This window comes from Delphinapterus leucas, chromosome 2 (assembly GCF_059928025.1).
Source record: "Delphinapterus leucas isolate spDelLeu-1000000601 "Yukka" chromosome 2, BTC_Dleu_Yukka2, whole genome shotgun sequence".
Lineage (NCBI taxonomy): Eukaryota > Metazoa > Chordata > Mammalia > Artiodactyla > Monodontidae > Delphinapterus > Delphinapterus leucas.
The window spans coordinates 144,325,555-144,352,230 of NC_143130.1; the positions used below are offsets into that span (position 1 = coordinate 144,325,555).

Genomic DNA, 26,676 nt, shown 5'->3' on the forward strand with positions numbered 1-26,676 from the left:
CCATTAGATGGCATGAGAAGAAAGACCGTGTCTGCCTGATTCACATTTGAGTGCCTGGCACAGTAGTAACTGGAACATCAAAAAATCTTCGTTACTATATGTTGAATGAGTAAAGGAATGAATAATATATGTAAAAAAAACTTTGAAAATGATACGTTGCTATATGAGTGTCATTCATTCATCAAAATATTATTTGGGGGCTTCCCTGGTGGCGCAGTGGTTGAGAATCTGCCTGCTAATGCAGGGGACACGGGTTCGAGCCCTGGTCTGGGAAGATCCCACATGCCGCAGAGCAACTGGGCCCGTGAGCCACAACTACTGAGCCTGCGCGTCTGGAGCCTGTGCTCCTCAACAAGAGAGGCCGCGATAGTGAGAGGCCCACGCACCGCGATGAAGAGTGGCCCCCCCTTGCCACAACTAGAGAAAGCCCTTGCACAGATATGAAGACCCAACACAGCCATAAATAAATAAATAAAAGCCAAGCATTAAAATATATATATATATTATTTGGCATCTGCAGTGTGCTGGCCCCCTATGCCAATGGTACCTGTCTATAGGTATTCTCACCAGCACACCTTATCACACCTGATTATTGCCATTACAAGGGTTTATTCATACTGTGCCAGCTACTGATGGATGTCTCTCTAAACAGGGAGCCCATGAGCAGAATAGCACCGTGGCTCCCAGCAATCAAGCTTCTGCCTTTAACTTTGCACTCAGACTGCCGGGGCACAGGTTGTCAATGGTTTCCCAATTCCCCAATCTGGTGGGAACTTTTCCGTTCTCTTCTACTCTACCAAGAACCTTATTTGACCAATTAAAGTTGAATCAAATTCATTGGTAGGATTTTAGTCTTGGTTTCTCCTTGTCATATACACTATAACATGTAATATATCATTCTTTTTCCAGCAATAGAATAACAACCCTTGTTCTCCACCCTTCCACCCCAGCAGAGTCATCTACCATCCCATCCTGTTCCTTTATATATGTTAGTTTTCCAATTTGGGAAAGAAATGAACTCTGAATCATTCTCCTTTCTGAAGTCACAGCTCATTTTCAGTACTTATTTCGCTTTTCAATAACAAATCAAGATGCAAATCTGTCCCTGGAGGTTGACTGTATTCTATTGTAAGAGTTGGCTGTATGCCAGGAGTCTACCAATAAATGGGAAAAGAAACAGCTAACCTTAGAACACAGATAGATAGCATCCCTACAAATTGAAAGATGAGTGGTTTTATTCTATTTTTCAAATTATACTTTGTTTCCCCTCGTTTTGTTATCTAAATGGACCCTCAAGTGTCTGTGTAAAGCCTGTCATGAATTTTCAAAGCTGTCCAAAATATTTAAATTTTAATTTAATTATTTTTTTCTTATAAATGACAAGATAGACAAAAAACACTTTCCAAGAAGGTAAACTCGGAAGATAACATGTTAAGGCATTTTTGATGTTTTATGTTAACATTCACAGGATCTCAAACTGTTTGTAATAGGGTTTCCCTTTTTCAAATAGGTTGCCACAAATATGAGTGTTCTACCCAGTGTGAGTATATATAACTTTAGATACCCAACAACTGAAGAACTGAAAACTTATACCACCCAACTTGAAGACCTCCGTCAAGAAGCAAATAATCTTCAGACACAGGTAGCAGCTGCATGTTATATATTTTCCTCATTGCAATAACAAAAATGAGGGGAAATGTGATATTGTAAATTGGTCGTAATTTTCTTTACTGAACAAATAATAGGACGCATAATGGAATGAGTCCTAGAATTGCAAATAGGATTTATCTCTCTTACTGACTCTGGTAAATTTGGTAGTGGTTGTGTAGAATACCATGTGCATAGGCTTCTAAACCTGAGTCCAGGATTGGCAGGAACAAGGATCTTGATTGATTAGTACTGTCTGCAGTGGGGCTGTGGGATTGCAAGGGTGAGGAGGGAGGGAGTAGCTGCAAGGTTTCCAACCTTGAGTAGGCTTAACACTGAGGCGGTGTGCGGGATAGCTTAGGTACCCATCAAAGAACAGGGCAGGAAACAGCCCAAATTGGGGTAATCAGTAGCTTCAGCAGGCTCCTAATTTACATACAGTCACCAGGCTGTACCATGCCGTACCATGCCTACCTTTAAGATGTTGTACCTTTTTCTAATGAATCCTTCAAGTTTCTTGACTTCTTTTCCTTCTCCAGGCCACACTTGATTTCATTAACCCACTTTCTCCTATGTTAAAATATGGGAGGTGGAGAACAGTGGGAAGAGGGATAGTGTGATTTATCTGGGACCACGCTTCCACCTGGATGGCCCCACTAAAGAAGTCCTTCATCTTTTGATTTACCTTTTAATTCCATTCAGTAGTCAATTCACTACCTAACACTGAGTTTCTTAAACTTGTTTCTCTCAGAGTTAACATCTTAATTTTATTTATTTATTCTGCTACCTAGTTCACAGTGCATTTGAAATGACTAATTATAAAAAAAAAAGGATAACATAAATTGTAAACTATAATGGAAACCAGGGAAAATGTAGGCTTAGGAAGGCGAGGAATCTTAGTGATTTTTAGTTTTCCTTTTCTCCTCTTGATTTAGGAAGACGTGTCAGAAGAAGCATATGCAAATTTGGATAAGAAATTACTTGAACTCTTTCTGACCCTCAGTCAGTGCCTGGGCAGTGTGGAGGAGATGCTGCAGACCCCTTGGCTCCTGAGAGGGGATGTCGGTGCCCAGCAGGTGCACTACGAGGTAGGGAGCGTCCATCAAGCCCATGTGTTGGCCATTACCACAGGCGGCCCCCTAGTTAACTAGAGCTGAAACCTCTCAAGGTCAGACCTTGTTCACAGTGTCTTTCTTCCTCTCCACTTTGCAGACTCTGGCTCTTGAGTTGAAAAAGCTTTGCTTAGCTATGAGTGACAAGAAGAATGATATTTCAAAAGCCATGACTTGGCCTGGCAAGAACGCCAGCCTGTTCCTTGACTGTTTTGATAACCTCCAAATCTACCTGGAGCACATCCAGGCTACAACTGCCTCTAGGAGCAAGTCCCTGAAAGCTGGCCTCGACTATAACCGCAGTTATCAGGTATGGGTCTGGGCGCTTGGCTGCTTTGACACTGTTTTAGGTCGTAGCATGGACCTCTAATTTCCATTCATTCCTATTCCTGGCAGCATTCATGAGTGGGAATTGCTAAGGAAAGCGATGACACTCTTTCTATGAAGGTCTTTAAGTTAGTTCAGCTGCTCATGGTGGGAGACCATTTGAAAATGAGGTCCTTTCCAAACCCTCGGGTATGAATTTGTTAGGTTGAGCTAAAGTAATGTTTCTCTCCTGCGTTACATTCAGCCACTTAAAGAGCATCACCTGGCAGGATTTCTAGGTAAGGGGAGCCATTACAGTTTTTGAGCAAAGGAATGACAGTCCACGTACATTTCCGGCAGATGCACCTGGCAGTTGTCTAATGGGGATTAGAGCAGAGACTTGAGGCAGGTGGACTAGTTAGGAAGCTACTAAAAACTATCTAATAAGAGAGAAAAGAAACAGAACATCACTTAGGAAAGAGTCTTGCCCATAAAATCAAACCTGAATCTGATCAAGCCTCTAGGATCCCAGTCAAATAGACACAAGGGAGGAACATGTTGAGCGGCACCAAGGGAACGCAGTCAGCCAGGCCCAGGCAGTGGCAAGCTGCATAGAATGTGTGTGTATGCTTTTCTCCACGACCAGCCCGCCACCCCAACACCAAAAAATCCAAAAAACCAAAAAAATAGAGAGATGGGCGGGGGACTGCAGATGACAAGGGACTTAAGACACTTGTTAATCCATTACAGCCTATTGGACCTCATTTAGATCCTGGTTCCAACAAGCCAAAAGGAAAAAGTATAGGCAATTAGAGAAATGTGAACCCTGCCTCGATAGTTAATAATACTAAGGAATTATTATTGATTTGTAGTATTTTGTGTGTGTGTGTGTGGTACGCGGGCCTCTCACTGTTGTGGCTTCTCCTGTTGCGGAGCACAGGCTCCGGACGCGCAGGTTCAGCAGCCATGGCTCATGGGCCCAGCCGCTCCGCGGCATGTGGGATCTTCCCGGATCGGGGCACGAACCCATATCCCCTGCATCGGCAGGCGGATTCGCAACCACTGCACCACCAGGGAAGCCCGATTTGTTGTATTTTTAAAGGGAGGAATCTTTATCATTTAGGAAATACATACTGAAACATATACTAGTGAAATAATATGGTATCTGGGATTTGCTTCCAAATAATCTGAGGGAAGGAAGGTTAGGTACAGTCAAGAAAGCTCAAGGGACGGGCTTCCCTGGTGGCGCAGTGGTTGAGAATCTGCCTGTTAATGCAGGGGACATGGGTTTGAGCCCTGGTCTGGGAGGATCCCACATGCTGCGGAGCAGCTAGCCTCATGAGCCACAACTACTGAGCCTGCGCGTCTGGAGCCTGTGCTCCGCAACAAGAGAGGCCGCGATAGTGAGAGGCCCACGCACCGCGACGAAGAGTGGCCCCCACTTGCCACAACTAGAGAAAGCCCTCACACAGAAACGAAGACCCAACACAGCCATAAATAAAAAAATTAATTAATTAATTTTAAAAAAAAAAAACAAAAAAAGAAAGCTCAGGGGAGGGTGCAGAAGAGAGACGACCAGGCCCAAGTCAGTAATTGTTGAAGCTGGATGGATGTTGGTAATGCAGGGGTTCCTCCTATTTTGGCATATGTTTGAAGTTTCTTACAGCACAGAAACTGAAGGACAACTGAATCTTTAAAAAGGTACTGAAGGCCTAAGTGAGATTCTCACTGTTTCCTGCATTTATCTTTTTATACAGAATGAAATAAAGCGATTATATGATCAACTTATTAAGAATAAAACATCTTTACAACAATCTCTGAATGAAATTAGTGGCCAGAGTATTGATGAACAGCTTCAGGTAATCAAGTCAAAATAATTCAAACTGACTTAACCTTGAACCAGAGAGTCTTGTGTATAAGCTGTGTTTCTGAATCACTTTCTGAAATGTAAGTTTGTTTAGTGTTGGGAAGGGTATTGAGAAATGAAACCCTCACCCTCTTTGTAGGAGTGCCAGTTAGTCCAGCATCTAGGGATCATTTGGCTACATATCAAAACTTTAAGCCTAAATGCTCTTGCACTCCATTTATCCAGCAGGTATTAGTTGAGGACCTACTATGTTCAGGCACTTCTCTAGGTACTGGACTTGCACTTATCCTAAAGAAAAAGGCAAGCGCATAAAGATAAATATGTTTATGAATATTCAAGGGTGGACCTAGCTGCACTGCTTGAATTAAAGATTCTAAATAGCCCAAAAGTCCGTTAAGAGCAGACTGTTGCTAAAGGAGTGAGCAGCCTTACAATGGCATACTATATGTCCGTTTGAAAGGCTCCAGATACGTTTGTACTGATGTGAAGAGATGCTGAGGAGCTTGTAAGGGAGGAATGCAAATTGCAGAACACAATGATGTGTGCAATCTATTGTGTTTCAGGATGTGCACTATACCTCTACTCAGTACCTGCTTTGAACACATTAGGAACAAACTGTCAACTGTGGGTCTTTGGGGAGAATGGAGAGGATAGAGAAGTGGGACTTTCACTTTTCCCTTAATTCTTTTCTATACTGTTTAATTCTTTTTTTTTTTTCCGGTAGAACACAAGGGCCTTAGCCCCATTTATTTGCATAAGCCAGAGGTTTCTGCCACAGTAACAGTCTTAGATCGTGGGGAGCCCTTTCCCTCCAGCCTTGGCAGGGGCAGAGGGAGACAGAGACACGAACACGTCTTTCAGATCCCTTTCTCTGAGGTGTGAAGAGACCATCTCCTCCTCTCCTGTTGCCTCTAAAATATTAGCTTTCTAAGTCTGCACCCCCCACCACCGCACACACAGTCTGCTATGGGTTAAGCACCAAATATTAAATCAAACCCATTAAACAGGTTGCTCTTTAACCACAGACACAAAGAAGAGTGTGATGCCACGAAGGAACTGGCCAGTCTTGGAACAAATGTACATGCTCCCTTCTTTCTGACCCGTGAAAGAGTCTGCTCCTTGAGCCTGACCTGGATGTTTCATCACAGGGAGACTGGGGAGCCTTCCAGGGAATAACTCGACTTTGGCCCTCTTCCACGGCTATAAGGATGTTGTTCCCACAGGGAACATCCAGATTCCAGCTCCGGAGAAAGACAAAATGTTTAATTCTTTTAAAATGAATATGTAGACTCCTTATTAAACGGCTTTACTTTTTTGTATTGTCTCTCGCTTTAGAAAGCAGATGCATATACAGTGGAGCTGCAGAACTCTGAGAGCCGAGTGGCAAAACTAAGAGACGAAGGGGAGAGGCTTCATTTACCTTCTGTTCTACTCCAGGAGGTTTACAAATTAGAGGTATGTCTGAGCAGAGAACATAACTATGAATTATAAAGAGTATTACTCTTATAATTTATTCTCCGTGAATTACTATGATTGTAAAGAGTAAGACTTTTTTCTTCTACCAAGGGAATTTAGATATGTTCTTCATTTGGGTTATTTTCATGGTTGGATGGAAAAGTCTGTGCACACCTGCTCTTTCTTTTCAGGATGTACTTGACAGAATGTGGGGAATCCTGAGAGCCAGGTACACAAAACTCAGCAGCCCTTTCATCACTGAGAGCCAGCAAGATGCTTTGTTGCAAGGCATGGTAGAACTGGTGAATATCGGAAAGGAAAATCTTGCTCATGACCACTTACAACAAACCAAAAGTAAAGTTGCCTTACAGGCTCAAATACAAAATCACAAGGTAAGACACGTGGGTCAGATCACCTTTTCATAGAGTTTAAGTTTTTCTGAGTGTGAACTAAGAGCATCCGTTTTCTTCCCTGGTGAAATTTACATCATTCCTTCATTCTTTTAACAAACATCTATTACAGTGCTCCCTGTGTACCAGGAACCCTGCTAAACTCGTAAGAATATGATTGTGAGTGAAAACAGACATAGTTCCTAATATTTATGGAGCTTTCAGTTGATTGAGAAGACATATTTGTCAAGGAGCCATTCAAACAAATTTAAAATTAAACTTGGCATACACACTTTAAGAACATTTAATAGAGGGAATTGAATTCGGGGGTTAGGAGAGGTTTTACTGAGAACTGAAATCAAAAGAAATATTTAAATTACGTAAATGTATGTCTAGTGTAATGCTACAGTAAATCCTTTTGTTTTCCATTCATTTCATTAAACAAAACCTCATGATCATCAACAAGAGATACGCAGTAATTAAGTGCTGATAATAAAAATGTATAAGACAGAGTTCCTGCCTTCAATAAGCTGAAGTCTAGGCTTTTGATTAAGTAGACCTTAGTCTAAGAAAAATTCAGAGGTGAATATTGTATAAAGGATGGCAGGGAAGAGGAGAAAATATATTAACTGATATATACAATGTGTCAGACCTTATGATAGATGCTTTTATAAACCCTTGTATGTATCCTTTTCAAGGAACAAGAGAAGGGATTCACCTAATAAGAAGTCCCCCCCAAACAACTAGAGGGGGCAGCCGACTATAAATAGAGAGCCATGTGAAGGAAAGCCTTCCTCTTTAAAGGTCTTAAAGTGCTATTCTGGGAGCTTTTACCAACCAGAATCCCAATAGACCCCATCAGTGAATTCCCTTTAGTTAACTATTTTATTGTGTAGAAGTTAGAACCAGAGTTTAGGAACCCCTGGCTCTTGAATATGTGAGTTTCTTGGGCTCACACAGCTATCCATCCAATTTATCATGTTGAAACTAATTAGCCACATCAGTGGCTTTACCACTTTTTGTAAAGTTTCTTAAAACTTGGAATAACTGATATAGGAAGATCTCACTGGAAATTTAAATCGACTAATTAATAATGTTTGCCCTTTAATATGGACTATTTTGTGGGAAATATTACCTAGGGTAAGTTTTCTTTGTGATTTGTTAAAATTCCATTCGTACTCAAAGACTATGGACACACAGGCAATTTTTATTTTGTTTTCTCGTGTGTTTGACTCTACATGGCTGTCCTGGGATTTTGGATTAAAAAGTAAATGACACTATAACATGTTGAAGTAACGTGAATTTTAAGATTTTTCACAATGTAAAAATAAATAAATATTAAAATCTTCCTCATTTCACAGCTTTTTTTCCGGAAGCTTGTTGCTGACATGCTGTTGATCCAAACATACTCCAACAAAATGCTTCCTTCTTTATTGCAAAAGAAAGAGACAGTTTGGGCAGAACAAGTAAAGGAAGTTAAATTACTAGAAGAAAAGTCACACCAGTGTGGAATAAAGCTGCAAAGTTTATTGCAGGTATGTGGCTTTCATAAATTTTGTACTTAAGCCGGGAATTCTGGATTTTCAACCATCACCTCTAGGTTTGAAAACAAGTATCTGGTTATTATTAAGCAGTAGTTAAGTGGGAACCAGCAGTGAGGAATGTGGAATCCTGTTCCAGCTCTGACTGCTACTCCCGGAATGAAATATTAGCTGAGATTTCTTATATGTTGGTTAGGGATGGCACAGCATCTTTCTACCTTCCAGGTTTGTGTACAAATAAACAAAAGGGAAAGCACTTTGAGACCTTGAATGAGATCACTTGATGAAATAGTCAGCGGTTCAGAAATTGTGCATCCGGAAGAGGGCAAGCCCAGATGTTCTGTTGCTGAAGTAGATTCATGACAGTCCTGTCCCGATTCAAAGAAAAAAATTAAGCTTACGTAAAGCTCTTTCTCAATTTTAAGGTTTATTTCCCCTTTAACTTCTTAAACACGGTGGATGTTAGCACATAAAGGAAATAAACAAAAAACAAAGAAATATTCAACTTTTTTTTTTTTAATTTATTTTCTTTTGGGCTGCATTGAGTCTTCGTTGCTGCACGTGGGCTTTCTCTAGTTGCGGCGAGTGGGGGCTACTCTTCGTTGCGGTGCGTGGGCTTCTCGTCGCAGTGGCTTCTCGTTGTGGAGCACGGGCTCTAGGCTCACAGGCTTCAGTAGTTGTGGCACGTGGGCTCAGTAGTTGTGGCCCGCGGGCTCTAGAGCACAGGCTCAGTAGTTGTGGCGCACGGGCTTAGTTGCTCCGCAGCATGTGGGATCTTCCCAGACCAGGGATCAAACCCATGTCCCCTGCACTGGCAGGCAGATTCCTAACCACTGCGCCACCAGGAAAGTTCCAGTGTTCAACTTTTTAATGTGATAATAAGCTATGGTATAATTTTATGCTAATAAAAGTAATTTTCTAGTTAGTGTGTCAAGTTGATATTTATAGTAATAGTTCATCGTATTTAAAAAAAAGACTCCATGAGGGACTTCCCTGGTGGTCCAGTGGTTAAAACTCCATGCTTCTACTGCAGGGGGCACAGGTTTACTCCCTGGTCAGGGAACTAAGATCCCACATGCCCTGTGGCACAGCCAAATAAATAATAAATAAATTAAATAAAAAAGGACTCCATGAACCCAGTGAGTGCCCCTAACAGCCGTGTCACCCGCTGTTTCACTAGCTGTGAGAATTACTAAGGTGGTTAATTTTCTAGCAGGTAAGATTTCATGTCCCTAAGTCAGCTCTGTAGAGTGCTGAGACCCTAGGGGTGGGCTTCTCTGGAACTGGAGAGAGCTAGGACAAGGCAGACTCAGGCTAAGGCAGTAGTTACTCCCCTGATGAAGCGTAAGCCCATAACTTCTCAAACAGCTTCTTCAAGCAGCACGGTAGGGTAACGGTTTGGGTCGTGTTTGTTGGGTAATGTTCCTAGGACTGGGGATTGGAGCAGGGAGCATTGGGAGCAGCCTAACAGAAGCTTCTGTTGAAAAAGACTTTACAAAGTTAACCCCTTTCTTTCCAAGTAAGAGAAAGGCTCTGAGGTCTCCACAGAGGTGCATGCTGAGAGTATCACTTTAACTTAATCCTATCATTTCCTACTCGATTTGACGAGACAAGCATAAAACCCTAATACCAACTGGATTTTTTAAAACCTTCTCCACAAAGCAGTGGAAGTGGAGTTGTTTCCCACCAGACTCTGAGCTCTTACTAGGGTAGGTTATAACTCAGAAACCCCTGGAATCTGTGCTTTAATTTTGTATGGTCTCAGAGTTCATTTTTGTTTTTAGGATTAATTTTGTCATTATCTGGAACTAATCTAGAAAAAGCCCCCTGCTGATCATGTGTTCTTAATTCTTTAGAAATGGGAAGAATTTGATGAAAACTATGCGTCTCTTGAAAAGGACCTGGAAATTCTTGTATCTACATTGCCCTCTGTGAGTTTGGTGGAAGAGACGGAGGAAAGATTAATGGAAAGGATTTCATTTTATCAGGTATTTTGCTTCCACTTAAGCCGTCAAAGTCATTGTCTGTAGCACTTTGTATTTTTATTGTGTTTTGGCTAAATTACTTGACTTTGAAGGTGAATGATTTGAATTGAAATGAAATATCATTCCTCACACAACTCACAGTGACACATATTTGGGGAAACTGCAGATTTACTTGTGGGCTTCTTGACATAACCACATGTCTGACGTGGGGTCGGGACCTTGGTTTGAGTCCTGGCTCTCACTTATCACTTCGTCAACTTTCTGTCCCTAAGCCTCAGTGTCTTTATCTGTAGCATGTAGGTAATCAAGCTGGTGCTACCAGTCTCTGGAGGTGGATGTCAGTGGGTGTGGACATGAGCTAAAGTATGGGAAGAACTTTGTAAACCACAGGCCTCTGAACATGTTTTTAGTTTTATGACAACAGTGAAGCCCTGACTGGACATAGCCTATGAGACAAACAATAATCTGTTACCTGCCACCAGCGTTATAAAGAGACTTCAAACTTGAAATTTTTTCTTGTGTAATGTTTGACATTGTTATTATCAAAGTCTCTATGTCTCAAATTTCAATGCCATAGAAAAGATAAAACCTTAAAATGGTTTTCAAGTGGTATTAAGAACATGACCAACAGATAAAAACAAGTTTTAAATATTTTCTGCAGAAACGGAAAATACTTAGTTTTAATTTTAGAATGTATGTGGTCAGAATCTGAGTTGTGCAGCTAGAGGTTGCTATCATATATCAACTTTAAAACTTCAAAGGCAGGTTTGTTGCCAGACCAGACCGAATGGAAGAAGAAAGCATGGAATACTTGGCAGGGTCCCACCATTCCTTGGAGGCACTTAAGCTCCTGTAAGGAACATTTTTCAGAGGCTGGAATGCTGTAGTTATGCTCTCTAGGTGTCTTGAAAGCTGCCATGGATATCTTTGCCATCTTGTCATATTGAGTTGAACTCAGATAAAGCTGAGTCTTATGGGGGTGGGAAGCTGCTCTTTACTTCTTTGTTAGTCTAGGGGTGCAGAAGGTACCACCTGAACAGCTGAAAGAATGCAGCTGAAAACAGATCGGTTTTAAACCTTATTATATTAAGAAACAGTTCATATTAGCCAACCTGATAGAAGCCTGATTATTTCCCCAAGAGTAGCTATATACCTTAAACTATAACCTGTGATTCTGTTAAGTTAGAAATATTTTAAAAATCAAAATAATTGTTCTAAGAGTTTTAAATACATTTGCCAGACTAAAAGAAGACAGATATCTAGTAAAGCCCATCTCACTGATAGCGTTCCTTAGGTCATTATCGTCTTCTGCATCATGGAGAGGTTTGTGTGTATCTTGATCAGGGGACGTCTGTGGGCCGGGAATGTAGGGTCAGTCCGTTGCATGGCCTCTGGTGTTGAACAAGCCATGTTCCAGTGCCGGTTGACACCTCATTGACCGAGTGACCAGTGCAGTCTGACTCCCGTGTATAAAATGGGAAAATTAAAACTTCTCAGTTATGAGGGCAACCCATGAAACAATAGCATTTCCATGTAACTGTAACAAAAGATATTTTGGAGAAAAAAAAAACCAAACTTCTCAGAGATGCTCTTAAGATGAAGTGTCTCACACTGAAGGCTTAGAAAATTAGAACCTTTTTTTTTTTAAACTAATGTCGGACATTTTATTCTAGCCTGTGGACTCGGGCAGGCAGAAGGAGTTGCAGCTAGGAGTGGTGGACAGGGCATTGGAGGTAGACTTTTTTATTAATTTTTTAAAAAGCTTAAGTTAATTGGAAAATAGCAAATGTTCTGTTTTGATCATAATTTATTTTTTAAGATTAAATTTCAGTAGCTGTCAGGATATGTGTCATTAGCTGAACCCAACTGCAGGAGATAATTGCCTTTAGACAGAGTTCTCTTCAGGGGGTCATTGCATTCACAATTCTGAAGAATTTTTTTTTTTTCATGAAGTTGAATTAGCAATGTGTTGTTTTCATTTATTCTTCTAAAATCCTCTTCTCCCTCCTGAATCCTTATATCCAGAAGACTCTCAAAATGAGCTTTTCCCCCTACTGTTTGGGTCTAAAGGATGATAAAGAAATGTTTTCTTATTGATCCCCTTCATACCTAGACCGCAATGTGAAATGCTTCCAGGTGCCCAGGCAGGAGAACGGAGATAAGGGTCACTGAGTGGGTGGACAGTTGGAGGGCTGGTGGGGACAGTGGTGGAGGAGAACCCAGGAGAACAACCTCTTCCAAAGGAGCTTGCTAGAGCTTCCTGTTTTCCCCGAGTCACAGGAAATCTTGATTTCTATATAAAATTTCTTGATTTTCAGAATAAGCTTTAGGTCACACAAAACCTCTCTGGCAAGCTCAGTGTGCCCTGTAGACCATCACCTTTTTAGTTTCTAGGTGAAAGAAGTAACGATCAGGTCTAAATCTGTGAATTTTCATTTTATATTGCTTGTATAATCTGTGCAGTAGAAATGCATTGGACACTCTCATTGTGGAAGATAATTAATAATCCATTAATCATGTTTGTTCAGCCAGACTGCAAGAGTCTTGAGGGTTTGGAGAGTGTTACTGTTTCTTCAGTAGCCTCTACTGTAGGTTTTTCATGAAGTATTTGTGAATTGACTGGCTGATTTAATTTTTAAATCATTCATTCTATGACTTTATTTTTATTAGCAAATAAAAAGGAACATCGATGAGAAGCATGCCCGGCTTTACCAGACTGTGAATGAAGGCAAACAGCTGGTGGTTTCCGTGAGCTGTCCTGAACTAGAGGGCCAGATTGCAAAACTGGAAGAGCAGTGGTTGTCCCTAAACAAAAAAATTGATCATGAACTACATAGACTGCAAACGCTTCTCAAGCATCTGCTCAGGTGTGGTTTCTTAGGGATTGATTGGCATCAGAAAAAGACCTCAGAGGGATTCTGCAGTCAACCAGATTTTACGTGCCATCCCCCTGTTGTACGGTTTTTGACAGTCTAAAGCAGTTGAGTCCCTCTTCCAGGCTAAATGGGAACTAGAGTCTCTGATGCTAGTTTGCAAGAGTCAGGATAATGTGTAATCAGTCCTGTGGAAACTAGGAATTATGTTATAAAATTATACACATGTTACCTTTATGCCATGATGTTGCTCTTTCCTACACTCTTCCAAAAGTTTTTTTTTTTTTTTTTTTGGTACGCGGGTCTCTCACTGCTGTGGCCTCTCCCGTTGCGGAGCACAGGCTCCGGATGCGCAGGCCCAGCGGCCATGGCTCATGGGCCCAGCCGCTCCGTGGCATGTGGGATCTTCCCAGACCAGGGCACGAACCCGTGTCCCCCTGCATCGGCAGGCGGACTCTCAACCACTGCGCCACCAGGGAAGCCCCCCAAACTTTTTTAAATCTTAAAAATAATTTTAGCTGATGGAATAGTTTGAAAAAGTCTTTGGAGTTCTTCAAAGAATTTTTTTGCTTTAACTGATCAAATCTTTAAAAAAAAATTTTTTTTATTTTGTATTGAAGTATACTTGATTTACAATGTTGTGTTAGTTTCTGGGGTATATAGCAAAGTGATTCATAATACATGTTCAGTAATATATATTCAGTCATATATATAATACATATATTCTTTTTCATATTCTTTTCCATTGTGGTTTAATAGGATACTGAATATAGTTCTGTGTGCTTTATAGCAGGACCTTGTTGTTTATCTATTTTATATATAGTAGTATGTATTTGTTAATCTCAAACTCCTAATTTATCCCTCCCCATCCCTTTCCCCTTTGCTGGCCGTAAGTTTGTTTTCTATGTCTGTGAGTCTGTTTCTGTATTGTAAATAAGTTCATTTTTATCATATTTTAGATTCCAGATATAAGTGATATCATATGGTATTTGTCTTTCGCTTACTTCATTCTTGAAACCCTTGAAGAAGGTAGAAAACATAGAACACTTAACCTCATTCTCTTTCCCACCTCTTAGGGAGGCTGTCTTAACCTAGAGAAGTTTAGAAGTTAAAAGAGGGACAGCATTTTGCTTGGATATTTTCATTCCATCAGATAAATATATTGGCATCCAGCCAATAGCAATTCGCTATTATACAACTTATACCAATGCTGATTATATTTTTACTGTACACAAATCTATGGAGGACATTTGATGAATAAAAATAATTTCTGTCCTTACCTGTGGGTTTACCTTTGTATAGCTGTAGTAAACTTTTAAAAGACTATTTTAGACTTTAAAATGCCTCTTTGTTCTTGATTAGTCATTATAGAGTCATAGAAAATGACAGGAGCATCAGATTTGGGACCTGAGATTAAACAGGGTATAATTCTTTAAAAAATCATGATTTTTCTGAATAATAGGATTGGTCAACACAAGAAAATAAATGGTGAAACAGAAGAAAATATACGGGGGATGCAATCGTTTCTAATTTCCTTTCTCTCCCACTTTGCTCCTATTAGTTATAACAGAGATTCAGATCAGTTAACCAAGTGGTTGGAATCTTCTCAGCAAACTCTGAACTACTGGAAAGAGCAGTCCCTCAATGTGTCTCAGGACTTGGACACAATCAGAAGCAACATAAACAATTTTTTTGTAAGTTGTAATACAATATGCTCAGGTAATTGTTGGTTAGAAAAAGATATCGGGGGAAAATTAGGAGAGTTGGTGTGGTAGTTTCCATAATCATTTGTAGATAAGGGGTAAAACTTGGGCTAATAGCAGCTGCCTTCTTCAAACTTAGAACTGTTTGTTTATACTATTGATTTATATGCTTATAATAATGATAAAGTATATTTTAAATTGACACTATAAAATATATATATATTTAAAACTTGCCCTGACATGGGGCATGTTTTACAAGTGCAGAAAATAACTCCCCTACCTGCCCCCAAAACCTCATAGGATTATTAATTCATAAATGTTAACTAATAAATACATGGTTTTAAATTGTTATATACAGAATTGATGTTTCTACTAAAATGTTATTGTTCTGTTGTTTTAAGGGGTTTTTTTTGAAGAAAAGAAAGTATTAATTTTGTGATATAAATTATACTTTGAGACCTTTTTGTCTTTTCCCTTAGTCTTTTCTCCATTTTTCATATTTTGTAGCTATGATTACTCACTTTGATATTAAAATATAAATATTTTTTAAATATACTTGGAAAAAACCTGTAAGTACCAGGAAAGATTTCAGATATTTTAGTTAAAAATTTGTTGTGTTTAGTTCATTTAATATGAACTTTAAAAAAAAATGAACGTAGTGCTGTGTTCCGTATTTTCTTTTTATAGTTGAAATGATGATTTGTCTATTTTTAAAAATATTAATCCATTAGATTATAAGCCACTCAAGGGGCAGGAACTCCATCTCTTTTGTCCCCCACCATATATCAAATGCCTGGAACAGTGCCTGACACTTAGCAGGAAAAATGTGTGTGTGTGTGTGTGTGTGTGCGCACGCACGCTCACATGTGAGCACATATACACATGCATACATACACATATAAATATTTACTATTTGAATTGAATTCATTTATTTAGTTTTGGACTCTAACCAGTTATTCTGACTCTTAGTTACTCCATGCCTTATTTATTTATTTATTATTTATCTATATTTATTTGTTTATTTATTTTTTTGGCTGTGTTGGGTCTTCGTTGCTGGGCGTGGGCTTTCTCTAGTTGCGGTGAGCGGGGGCTACTCTTCATTGCGGTGCGCGGGCTCCTCATTGCGGTGGTTTCTCTTGTTGCGGAACACAGGCTCTAGGCGCGCGGGCTTCAGTAGTTGTGGCACGCGGGCTCAGTAGTTGTGGCTCATGGGCTCTAGAGCGCAGGCTCAGTAGTTGCGGTGCGTGGGCTTAGTTGCTCTGCGGCATGTGGGATCTTCCCAGGCCAGGGTTCGAACCCATGTCCCCTGCATTAGCAGGCAGATTCTTAACCACTGCGCCACCAGGGAAGTCCTTCCATGACACATTTAAATTTTAAAAGTTTCTAAACTTTGAAACTGTTTCCTTTTAGGAGTTTTCAAAGGAACTTGATGAAAAGTCCTCCTTGAAAACTGCAGTTCTAAGTACTGGGAACCAACTTCTTCACCTGAAAGAAGCTGATACAGCGACACTGAGAGCTTCTTTAGCACAGTTTGAACAAAAGTGGACAATGCTCATAACTCAACTTCCTGACATCCAAGAAAAACTTCACCAGGTAAGTAGTTAAAGACCCAGCATTTGAATTAGCATTCACTTGTTAGCTCACAACTCTTAAAATCATTTCTCTGACTCAGTAATTTTCATTGACACCACCTATCTTTTCTCTGGCACCACTGAATATAGGTCTTAATTACTGGACTCTCCTCCAGTGGGATCTTTCTTAAGAGAGAAATCAGGCTTAATTACTTTATTTCCCAGTTTATCTGCACCACTGTGTTAGTTTATGTGAAGGTCATTGTCATTGTTTTGGGGTCACTTATTCTGAGCTTGAATGCTGGGTTTGTTTTTGTGAGTAACCTGCATAATTATGTGGCAAGACCTTTTATCAAACCAGGTATTATCTTAAGTGATGCCCTGATTCATTTTGTTAACTGCAGGTAATTAAATGGAAATCATTTTGATTTTGCAGCTTCAGATGGAGAAATTGCCATCTCGTAAAGCAATAACAGAAATGATTAACTGGATGAACGATGTGGAGCATCAAACTGCAGATGAAGACTCTGAGCATTCACTGAGTTCTGCATCTCAAGTTAAAAATCTTCTTCACAAGTACAAGGTAATTATACAAAAAAGCCAGAAGCCTTTTCATTACATAAAGAAGGCAAGTCAGTTGGAAGGGAAATACTGAACAAAGAGGCATGGAGGATATTATTTAGAAAAACTAATTCTAAGGGTGGGGAATGGGATGGTGGATGATTCTAGATAGAGGAGTTAGTGTACTTGCTCTTATTCTGCCCAGATTCCTTTGGTAGCTCCCATCACCACAGGACAGAATCCAAGCTTTTAACTGGCTCCGGCTCTTCATTTCCCCACATAAACCCTGGACTCTGCCTGAACCAAATCCTTTGCAGTCCCTCCACCGCCCCTGGCGCTCTCTTGCTCGTGCTTTTGCTTTTGTACGTGCTGTACCTTTGGCCTGGAATTCTAGTGTCCCGCTTTTAGCTGTAGGAATCTTCTTAGTCATCCTTCAAGAGTCAGTTCAAGTATCCTCTCATTTGGAAATCTACCCTGACTCTTCCAGCCAGATCAGTTTACTTTCCAGGATTAGGTGTCTCCATGGTGCTATCAATAGTTCCTGTCACCCGGTATTATAATTATTTTCTTGCTTGCCTATCTCCCCACCTTGACTTAGCTTCTTGAGAGCAGGGGCTCCTCCTTTACCTCCCTGAAACAGCACACCTAGCCCAACACCTGGCATCCAATAGGTGTTAAGTAAATGTTCTTTGGATAAGAGAATACGTAAGGAAAAGTTGATATCCTTCTACAAATAGATAGGGATGTGGCCTTCTCCATGATATTTGATTTCAAGTAGATTTAACTAACATTTAACAAGCCACGCACAAACACTTATTGTGTGCTGGGCAAGGTGTTCGCCACTAGGAACACAAAGATGAATGAAGACTCCGGTCATTGCTTTCCAAGACCTCATAAGCTAATGGATGTAGCCTCTGGTAGGCAGAAGATGAATGGCTTAATCACAAAGCATGGTATTAGCAAGGATTTCCTTTTTATATCCTATCCCATCCTAACTTCAGTGAGTAGTACAATCTGTAGAGGGCCTATGTGTATTTTTCTCACAGGCCCTAGTAACCTAGCACATAGTTTTACCCTTGGATGTCTGCTATGGAGGTGCTGGAACTTGCCAGAATAAACCCAACAAGTATCAGCCTTAACAGAAACATGCTTGGCCCTGGGAGGGTTTAGGATTGCTCTAGAACTTAAAGTCATCCAAACGGGGAGGCCTAGACGGTCCGTAGAGGGACAGAGAAGCTGCCTAAACTGGCAGAGCTCCTTAAAGGTGTCCTGGGTTTTCTGGGAGAGTCTTAACTTCAGACTTCCCATCCTGTCATTTCCATAAGCCCACAGGATGGCTCTGAATTCCAGTGGAGCTCTCGGGAAGCTTCTCAAAGGAACCCTTTGTCAGATTTTGGGTCTTGATTTTGGTTCCTATGATGCAACTACCATACATGGTACCGTACATCTTTGACTTTTCAGTCTGTTTGAAAGCGGTGAGTCTCTCTGTTCCCAGGAATGTGTAATTGCCCAAAAGACTCTCCACGCAAATAAAGCAGATGCGTGGTGGGGTTGGGGGAGGGTAGAACATAACTCCAGACAGGTGCCTCTTGATTACTGGGTGGGAGCCTGGCGCCCCCTACAGTGCACCAAAGGAGAGGTCCAGTTCATCTGCTTCAGTTCAGGCTTTGGTGGTTTAATTTTGTTTTCTTTGTTCATTTTAGGAGTTTAGAATGGAAATGGACTATAAACAATGGATAGTTGACTTTGTTAACCAGTCATTACTTCAGTTAAGCACCTGTGATGTGGAAAGTAAGCGCTATGAGAGAACAGAGTTTGCAGAGCATCTCGGAGAGATGAACCGCCAATGGCACCGGGTCCATGGAACACTGAATGGAAAGGTGAGCTCATGGTCACAGCTTGATGTATGATTTAGCCTTTGCAAAATACCACTTTCTGAAAAATTTTAAAAGACATTTGTGGGACCTCCCTGTTGGTCCAGTGGTTAAGACTCCACACTCCACTGCAGGGGGCATGGGTTCAATCCCTGGTTGGGGAGCTAATATCCTGCATACTGCATGGAGTGGCCAAAAAAAATTAATTAAAAAAAACAAAAAGACATTTGTCTGGTTAACTTACAGTTAAACCTAGTAATCATCTCAATTCTAGCCCCTTTTAAATCCTGTCCTCCATTGGTGCATATAAGAGTTGGAAATAGCTTTTATATTTCTTTGCGATTTCTTAGTGGGAAGTTGACTTAGGCAAGTGAAGAGGAGAAATGTTATTTAAGAAGATGTCGAGTATTACATGAGGCTACTAAATGGTCAGAAGTTTCGACATTTTCTGTGAAATGTCGACATTTTCTGTGAAATTTTCTGCTTTTTAGCAGCAAAGCTATTTCAGCTTTAGAAAGATTATAAAAAGGAAGAAAAATGTATATGGCTTCTTGGTAGATTTTCATTCCATGACCGAAAAGATTAAGCACACTTATTCTTGGGAAAATATTTAATATTTATATACAATAGTGAAACTTGGTTGATTTCTTTATTGTGTGGAGAATGCATACAAATAAGACCTGATGGACAAAGAACATGAGCAGATAATTCACAAAAGAGAAAATTATAATTGGCAAATAAATATGGAAAGGTTACCACTTTAATTGTCAGACGTTTGAAATAAACATTAATAACATTATACACTTACTAAATTAGAAAAACTTCAGATAAAGATAAAAGCCCAAGGCTTTCACATTCATACATTGCAGATAATGGCTTACATACCCTTTTGGAAAGCATTCAGAAAATTTCAAGAACCATAATAATCATCTTATCTCTTAACCCAGCAGTCCACTTCTTTTACATTTATTTTAAGTAGACAGTCCTTCAAAAAGGAAAAGATATGTGCACCAAGTGTTCAATTCAACATTATTTATTCGGGTGAAAAATGTAGACTGCCTGAATTTCCAACTCAAGAGAAATAGTTAATCAAATTATATGGTGTCCATTTGATGAAGTACTGGGCAGCAAGTCATGATATAGAAAGCGCCTATGGCATATGAAAAGAAGTATAAAATATTATATATACTATGATTGTAACCTAATAAACATTGTAAGCATTAGAAATGAGAAGAATCACAGACGTTTAAAAAATATTACTTTATTAAATTGACGCATTATTTGTGATATTCTTTATATTGACAGTTTTTAAGTGAGTCTAATGAAGAGAGTCTGGGGAAAAAAAATTTCTTAAGCTTTACATATATCAATAGATGATGCAATGAAAAAATATTGAGTGTTAGCAACATGATTTTGTTTTGTACAGATATTGTGGAACTCCAGAACAGCCAGCTTTCTTACCCAGGTTAGCTTTCATTTCAAATGTTAGATTTTTTTAAAAAAGGAGAAAATAATTCATATTTCCTGACTTATGAATCTTTATTCTGAAAGTTGTTGGGAAATCTTGTGCAAAACGTTAGAAATCTGAGAAGAAACAAAATTATCCTATTAAAAATAACATATCATGACATTTACATTTTAAACATGTGGTTTAAAATAAGAAAATTTTATTTTCTTATTCATAACTGGTAGATACAACAATTAGAACAACTTTTGGAAAGTATCACTGAGAATGAAAACAAAATACAGATTCTGAACAACTGGATGGAGGCACAAGAGGAGAGACTGAACACTTTACAAAAACCTGAAAGTGTGATCTCGGTGCAGAAGACGCTCCTGGATTGTCAGGTGAGAAGACACACAGCACCTGTCCAGTGTGGCTTGGTCAGGCTGTTAGTTACCACACCTGCCCCAGGGAGTAGGGCAAGCTGCTATAGTTTCGGAGGGTTCTCCTCAAAGCCCCCAGCTACTTAACTTTCTTCTATAAAATAGATGTGTCCATGTGTTTTACAGAATTGCAAAATGCTGTTTTTAAACGATAAACAGATGTATTTTCATGGTTATTGTAGTTCTTAAGAGATTTGAATGCTACTCCTAAGAAAAAAATGTTGGGAGTTCCCTGGCAGTCCAGTGGTTAGGATTCAGTGCTTTCACTGCTGTGGCCTGGGTTCAGTCCCTGGTTGGGGAACTAAGATCTCACAAGCCGCACGGTGCAGCCAAAAAAAAAAAAAAAAAAGTTCCACGGGAATTTTGATTTAGATGTTTTCCAGTTTTTGTGTTTTTATTAATTTCTCCAGTATTTACAAAATTACTCTGAAGTCTCCATGATTTTTAGTATTTCTTTTTGTTTCTTCAGAGGAAAATGGTTTTATTTTACCTGCTGTGTAATGTGTTCTCAAAGAACTACTTTTCCCTCAGAACCACTGTCTAAATCCCATTTGGTCTAGAGCATGTTGGCTGTGCCCTTTTTCCGTTCAGTCATCATTTGCCAGGTCACTTGGTCTTTGAGGTGCCCTCACCCAAACGTGGGTTCACTCCTCCCTCCCCACCGCCCTGATTGTGTCACTCCTGTTGAGAGCAGTTCCACTGTCCCAGAGCTGTAGACGGCACAGGTTACGTGGGTTCTGCACCGCCTACAGGAAGGCATGGCGCTTCTCACTGTTGGGGCTGGAAACTCGGCTCAGACCCCTGTTCTACTGAGAAGGTTACAGAATGATACTGGATATAGTATATGGGCAGCAACACCTCCATAAGAGATCTTTTCAGATGGTCGTATCCTGTTTCTAACTACCCACTAGCCATTTCCATTTTAGAGTGTTTACAGCCACCTCCTGACTGTAAGCTCAGTGCTCTAGCACCCCCAGCCGGCCGCCCTGCTTTCACCTGAGTGCTAAGTTACTCAGACCTGGGATGTCATCACTATTTTCCAGACTTGGCAGTTTGATGACTTAATGCTTGGTCCAACAGCCAGTACAGGGCAGACGTGGAATGGAGACTATATCTCCTAGACTCTTTCTACTATACCATGATGATAAGGACTTGCTACCTAGACTCTTCTAAAATTTAGAGCCATGTAATAATGGAAAGTATTGTAAAACCTCATTTTGTAATATTGTAAATTTATATTACAAAATTTCACTGTAAACATTGAATTGAGAGTGTGATATGATTAAAATGTCTTCTGTGTAATGTTATTAAATTATATACTCTATTGGCATTATTACTTGAAAAGTGCAGACTCCTACCTCTTACCCCTTATTAATTGTTTTGTAATATTGTGCACCTTTTCCTCTTGCCCTTCCAGGATATAGAAAATCAACTTGCAATTAAATCCAAAGCATTGGATGAATTGAGACAAAGTTACCTGACTTCAGAGAGTGGGACAATGCCATTGCTGGAAGATACAGCATCCAGAATTGATGAGTTATTTCAAAAGAAAACCAGTGTTATCAACCAGGTACTAGAATTCATTTACAGCATACTATTTCTTTCCGCGTATCCTTCTTTTATCTTATTTCTTGTTTCATAATGGACACTCGCTCCATACCAAAAACTGAAAAGTTGCTGTGAAAACTACTGAAGTGAAGTAGAGAAAAACATTTCAGATCTCTCTTATTTTTTTCCTTCACTGGATACTCAGAGGCGAAGCCACCAAATTCCCACATCCTTGGCATGCTAGAAGTCCACCTGGTTATCTTTGTTTTGTCTAATGCACTCACACACACAAAAATGTCTTCACCCCCAACCCCAAACCCAACAGAGCATCTGGCGTTGTTTCTTGGCCAGATATACAGGAGCAGTTATGAAGAAGCAGCTCAGATTCCCCACACTCAGGGAGATGCCTCAGGGAGGGCGTGATCCTATCGCATGTAGACTCTATTAAGCTAGAAGCATGGTCAGCATAGGGAAAACTCCAGAGATGGGGAGAAACAGCATGTGCTGAGGAGAAAGCATAGAAGACTGTGGAAGACGTCTGGTAATTGTATGAAAGGCATGTCAAAGTCTGCATTTACCCCTTCTGGGAGGAAGAACACCAAAAGACAAAGGACAGGCATCCTCAGACACTGCAACTTTGACATTTCCCCACAAATGGAGGGAGAAATTGTAAATACTAACCTATTATAGGTGTGTCCATGTTTCCCACAGAGTCTTTATTGTGGATTATTTGTCATCTACTAAAATCTACATTCAACCATTTGTTCCAAGAGAAAATTGGGAATAACCCATGTAAATGAAATCCATAGGTGACCCTCAGCCTCATTCTTCCCCCAGAACTCAGGCAGAAAAGTAGGGGTGAGCTGAACATATCTGTGTGAGTCATTTGTTAACATATCTTTTGTGAGGCACTGTGCTCACTGCCAAGGGTGCAATGATAAGAAAAATGGTTCTTACCCTCAAGATGCTCACAGGCTGCAGGAGGATAGCTGCAATAAAAAGACAGACAGTAACAAGTGTTGACGAGGATATGGAGACATTAAAACCCTCCTACACTGCTGAGAATGTATGTGTATAGGTTTTTTTGTGAACATATGCTTTCAGTTCTCTTGGGCATATACCTAAGAGTAGAATTAGTGGGTCATATGGTAACTCTATACAGTATTTAACTTCTTGAGAGACTGCCAAACTTTTCTACAGAAGCTGCACCACTTTGCATTTCCATCAGCAGTGTATGAGCGTTCCCATTTTTCCATAGTCTCGCCAGTACTAGTTATTATCCAACTTTGATTATAGCCATCCTAGTGGATGTGAAGTGGTATCTCATGGTTTTGATTTCTATTTCTCTAATGACTGTGGATGTTGAGTGTCTTTTCATATGCTTATTGGCCATTTGTATATATTCTTTAGAGAGATGGTTATTCAATCCTTTGTCCATCTTTGAGTTTGGTTGTCTTTTTATTGTTGAGATGTAAGTGTTCTTTACATAATATATAAAGATTTATATACTTGTATATTCTCGATTGTGTCAGAGGTCATTTAAATGCTTCAATTTTCAACCTTTCATAATTACCAAAACACATTAAAGAATAAAATATGGCCACCATTGCATTCCCTCCTACTTTGCACTTGCCCATCATTTTGGCCAAGCATGATGCTCTCCAAGTTTTGCTTGCTCTCCAGTAGTAACCAGACTTAAGTGCCAGGTAACACAGGTTAACACTTTACATTTATAATGCTTTACAGTTTTCAGAGCATTTTCACAGACACTATTTTCTTTATGTTTTCATTTATTATATCTGTTTTGTGGATGAAGAAATAAACTCAAGGATTAAATAACTTGCCCAAGGTCAGAAAGCTAATAGGGTGTCACTGAAATGTATATTCTGAGATTCTGATTCCTCAATCAGTGTTTTTTTCCCTGGGCTGTCCCTCTGTAGGCTGAACTCTCTCTGTGCTGGGGACTCTGGTCTCAGGGCTCTTTTCCATTCAGCTACTATAAAACTTAGCCTTCTTTGATATTTCTTGTTCATTGACCCACCCTTCTCACCTTCAGTGAATCACTGAAGCTCCACTCTCAAAATGCCTAAATTGGATACGGTGGTAGAGTCCTTAGGAGGGGGAAACAAAAAAGATGAGAGAGCCTCTTGTCGATGATTTCCTAAATATGTTTCTACTTTTTGTATAGGTCAATGAGCTCAAGACCTCCATGCAGTCTGTTTTACAGGAGTGGAAGACTTATGATAAACTCTATGATGAAGTGAATATGATGACGATCCGATTCTGGTACCGCATGGAACACAGCAAACCTGTGGTTTTATCATTAGAGGCCTTAAGGTGCCAGGTGCAGAACCTTCAGGTATATTAACCAGATCTTGGCACAATGCATTATTGGCAGAAAATCTCCAATGGAAGGAAGCACAGAAATGAACACAATTACTGTTATGTTCTCCACAGAGAAACATGAAACAGTATTTTAAACAGCAGCATCAAAAGTATAACTTGAAATTTCAAAATGAATGACATGAACCAAATGAGTGAAACTTGGTACAAGTATACTGTGAATTTTTCTTCATCTTTCATGTCCATATTATTTCACAATTTAAAGGTTTGGGTTTGGGGTGTTTTTTTTTTTTTAAGTATGCTATTTCAAGTGCTAGCCCCATGAAAGAATGCCTTCTCAGTTTTCTTCTTCACATTTCTGGTAATTTATCCCTGTCCTATTAAAGTTTGCGTGTTAACATCACTGTGGTACAGCGGCAAGTGTTGACCAGCTGCTGCCTTCTTTGGACGAGGCCAGGCTGTTCTGCAACTGACGTTCCTGCTCTGTCCTCCTAGACTCTTCAAGATGAAGCTGAGAGCAGTGAAGGGAGTTGGAAGAAACTCCAGGAGGTTATTGGAAAACTCAAAGATTACTGCCCCTCAGTTGCTGAAATAATTCAAGAGAAATGCCAAAATACTCACACAAGGTACACTTTAAGATGCAATTTGAATGGTAGAGCAGATATTTTTATCTTAATGACATGTGACAAATGAAGGGACGTAGGCTGGGTAAAGCCTTCTTAATCATCTGAGATAACTGGTTTCATACTATTCTGGTCTCTCCTGCTTGGAAGGATCTTGTTCACGTAAGATTTGACGTTGTGAAGGCTATTACTTGCCTTGTACAAGTGTTTGGTATAATCAGTCTAGAAATGTCCTAAGTACAGCCCCAGTGTAGCCACGTTCAGTGGGCATAGGCTAAATGCCCAATGCGATCCTCAAGGGCACCAAAATCAACAGGCAGAAACAGGCTAAGGGATGGCCAGATGGGCAGTCTGTCTCACTGGAAACATTATAAGGTGGAAGTAAGGGGATGTTAGAATACATCTCAGGAGATATTTGTGAGGTTGGGAGGAATTCTTTGATGAACTACTTATGATAGAAAACTCCTTCTAAGGAGTGTGGCCCTGGTTGATTGTGAGGCTTTTATATAGCTGGATGGGATATGAAAGTTGGCCCAAAGCTGATTTGTTCCAGACAGTGGTGAAGAGTTTAAGCTACCCTCAGTGGCCTTCTCCACCCTTCCTTCATGCAGATTCAGCCTCTCCTATAAACCAACTTTGAATATATGTTGAACAAGGGACACCACATTTATGTACCCTGCATTGGTGTCCTCAGCCCTTGATCCAGTCCTTAGTGGAAGAGGGGGAGGAGTGAGGGTAAAGATAAACACAGACACGTATCTAATTTCACATACAGTGATGGGGGCCTCCCTCAAAACATATGGTGGTTCAGGTTGCTATTAAAGGGATTCAGTTGTCATCAGTGCCCATACACATTCAGTTGTTGGCACAAGAATATATCAGAAGGCATATTGAAAACGACTGAAGAAAATAGCACCAAAATGCCAACAGTAGTTATCTCTGGATTAATGAGATGTCAGGTGTTTTTTTTACTTTCTCTTTATAGACAGGTAGGTAGGTAGGTAGATGGGTAGACAATCTCAATATAGGTATGGATAGATTTAAACACACATGTTTTCTGGGGGGTTGTGAGCATATGTTTATTTATTTATAATATTTATATTTTTAGTATTTATATTTATAGTATTTATAATTGGGGAAAATCTTATTTAAAAACCGGTGGTTCTGAGAAGATTTGTGAAATACAAAGAAGTAAAGCAATTATGCCATTTGTCACCTTTTTTGCCCACTTAACGGGCTTGAGGATATTGTGAAACAAGCATTCTCATGTGTTTTGGGTGAGAATGTAAATATTATAATGCTTTCAGAAAGCAGTTTGAACATATACCCATAACCTTAAAAATATTTACATATTTATATTCTTTGACCCAAAAATTCTCTAAGAAGTCTAA

The 26,676-nt window shown here is 39.9% G+C and overlaps 1 protein-coding gene across 21 annotated transcripts in view; it reads left to right on the forward strand.

Annotated features, from left to right (window-relative positions):
• SYNE2 (spectrin repeat containing nuclear envelope protein 2) overlaps positions 1-26,676 on the forward strand; it is a 348,050-nt gene that overhangs the window by 237,600 nt on the left and 83,774 nt on the right. For all 21 annotated transcript variants that reach the window (XR_016392190.1, XM_089907796.1, XM_089907794.1 and 18 more), the window contains 17 exons: positions 1,511-1,642; positions 2,583-2,735; positions 2,860-3,069; positions 4,823-4,924; positions 6,268-6,387; positions 6,579-6,779; positions 8,138-8,311; positions 10,174-10,305; positions 12,973-13,169; positions 14,737-14,869; positions 16,289-16,471; positions 16,886-17,032; positions 18,714-18,890; positions 20,577-20,732; positions 22,189-22,341; positions 24,508-24,678; positions 25,158-25,288. Coding sequence is in view for 20 of the 21 variants with exons in the window: in XM_089907796.1 (XP_089763922.1) it covers positions 1,511-1,642; positions 2,583-2,735; positions 2,860-3,069; positions 4,823-4,924; positions 6,268-6,387; positions 6,579-6,779; positions 8,138-8,311; positions 10,174-10,305; positions 12,973-13,169; positions 14,737-14,869; positions 16,289-16,471; positions 16,886-17,032; positions 18,714-18,890; positions 20,577-20,732; positions 22,189-22,341; positions 24,508-24,678; positions 25,158-25,288 (2,672 nt within the window). In the remaining variant the exon portion in view is untranslated. The remainder of the gene's footprint in view (positions 1-1,510; positions 1,643-2,582; positions 2,736-2,859; positions 3,070-4,822; positions 4,925-6,267; positions 6,388-6,578; positions 6,780-8,137; positions 8,312-10,173; positions 10,306-12,972; positions 13,170-14,736; positions 14,870-16,288; positions 16,472-16,885; positions 17,033-18,713; positions 18,891-20,576; positions 20,733-22,188; positions 22,342-24,507; positions 24,679-25,157; positions 25,289-26,676) is intronic.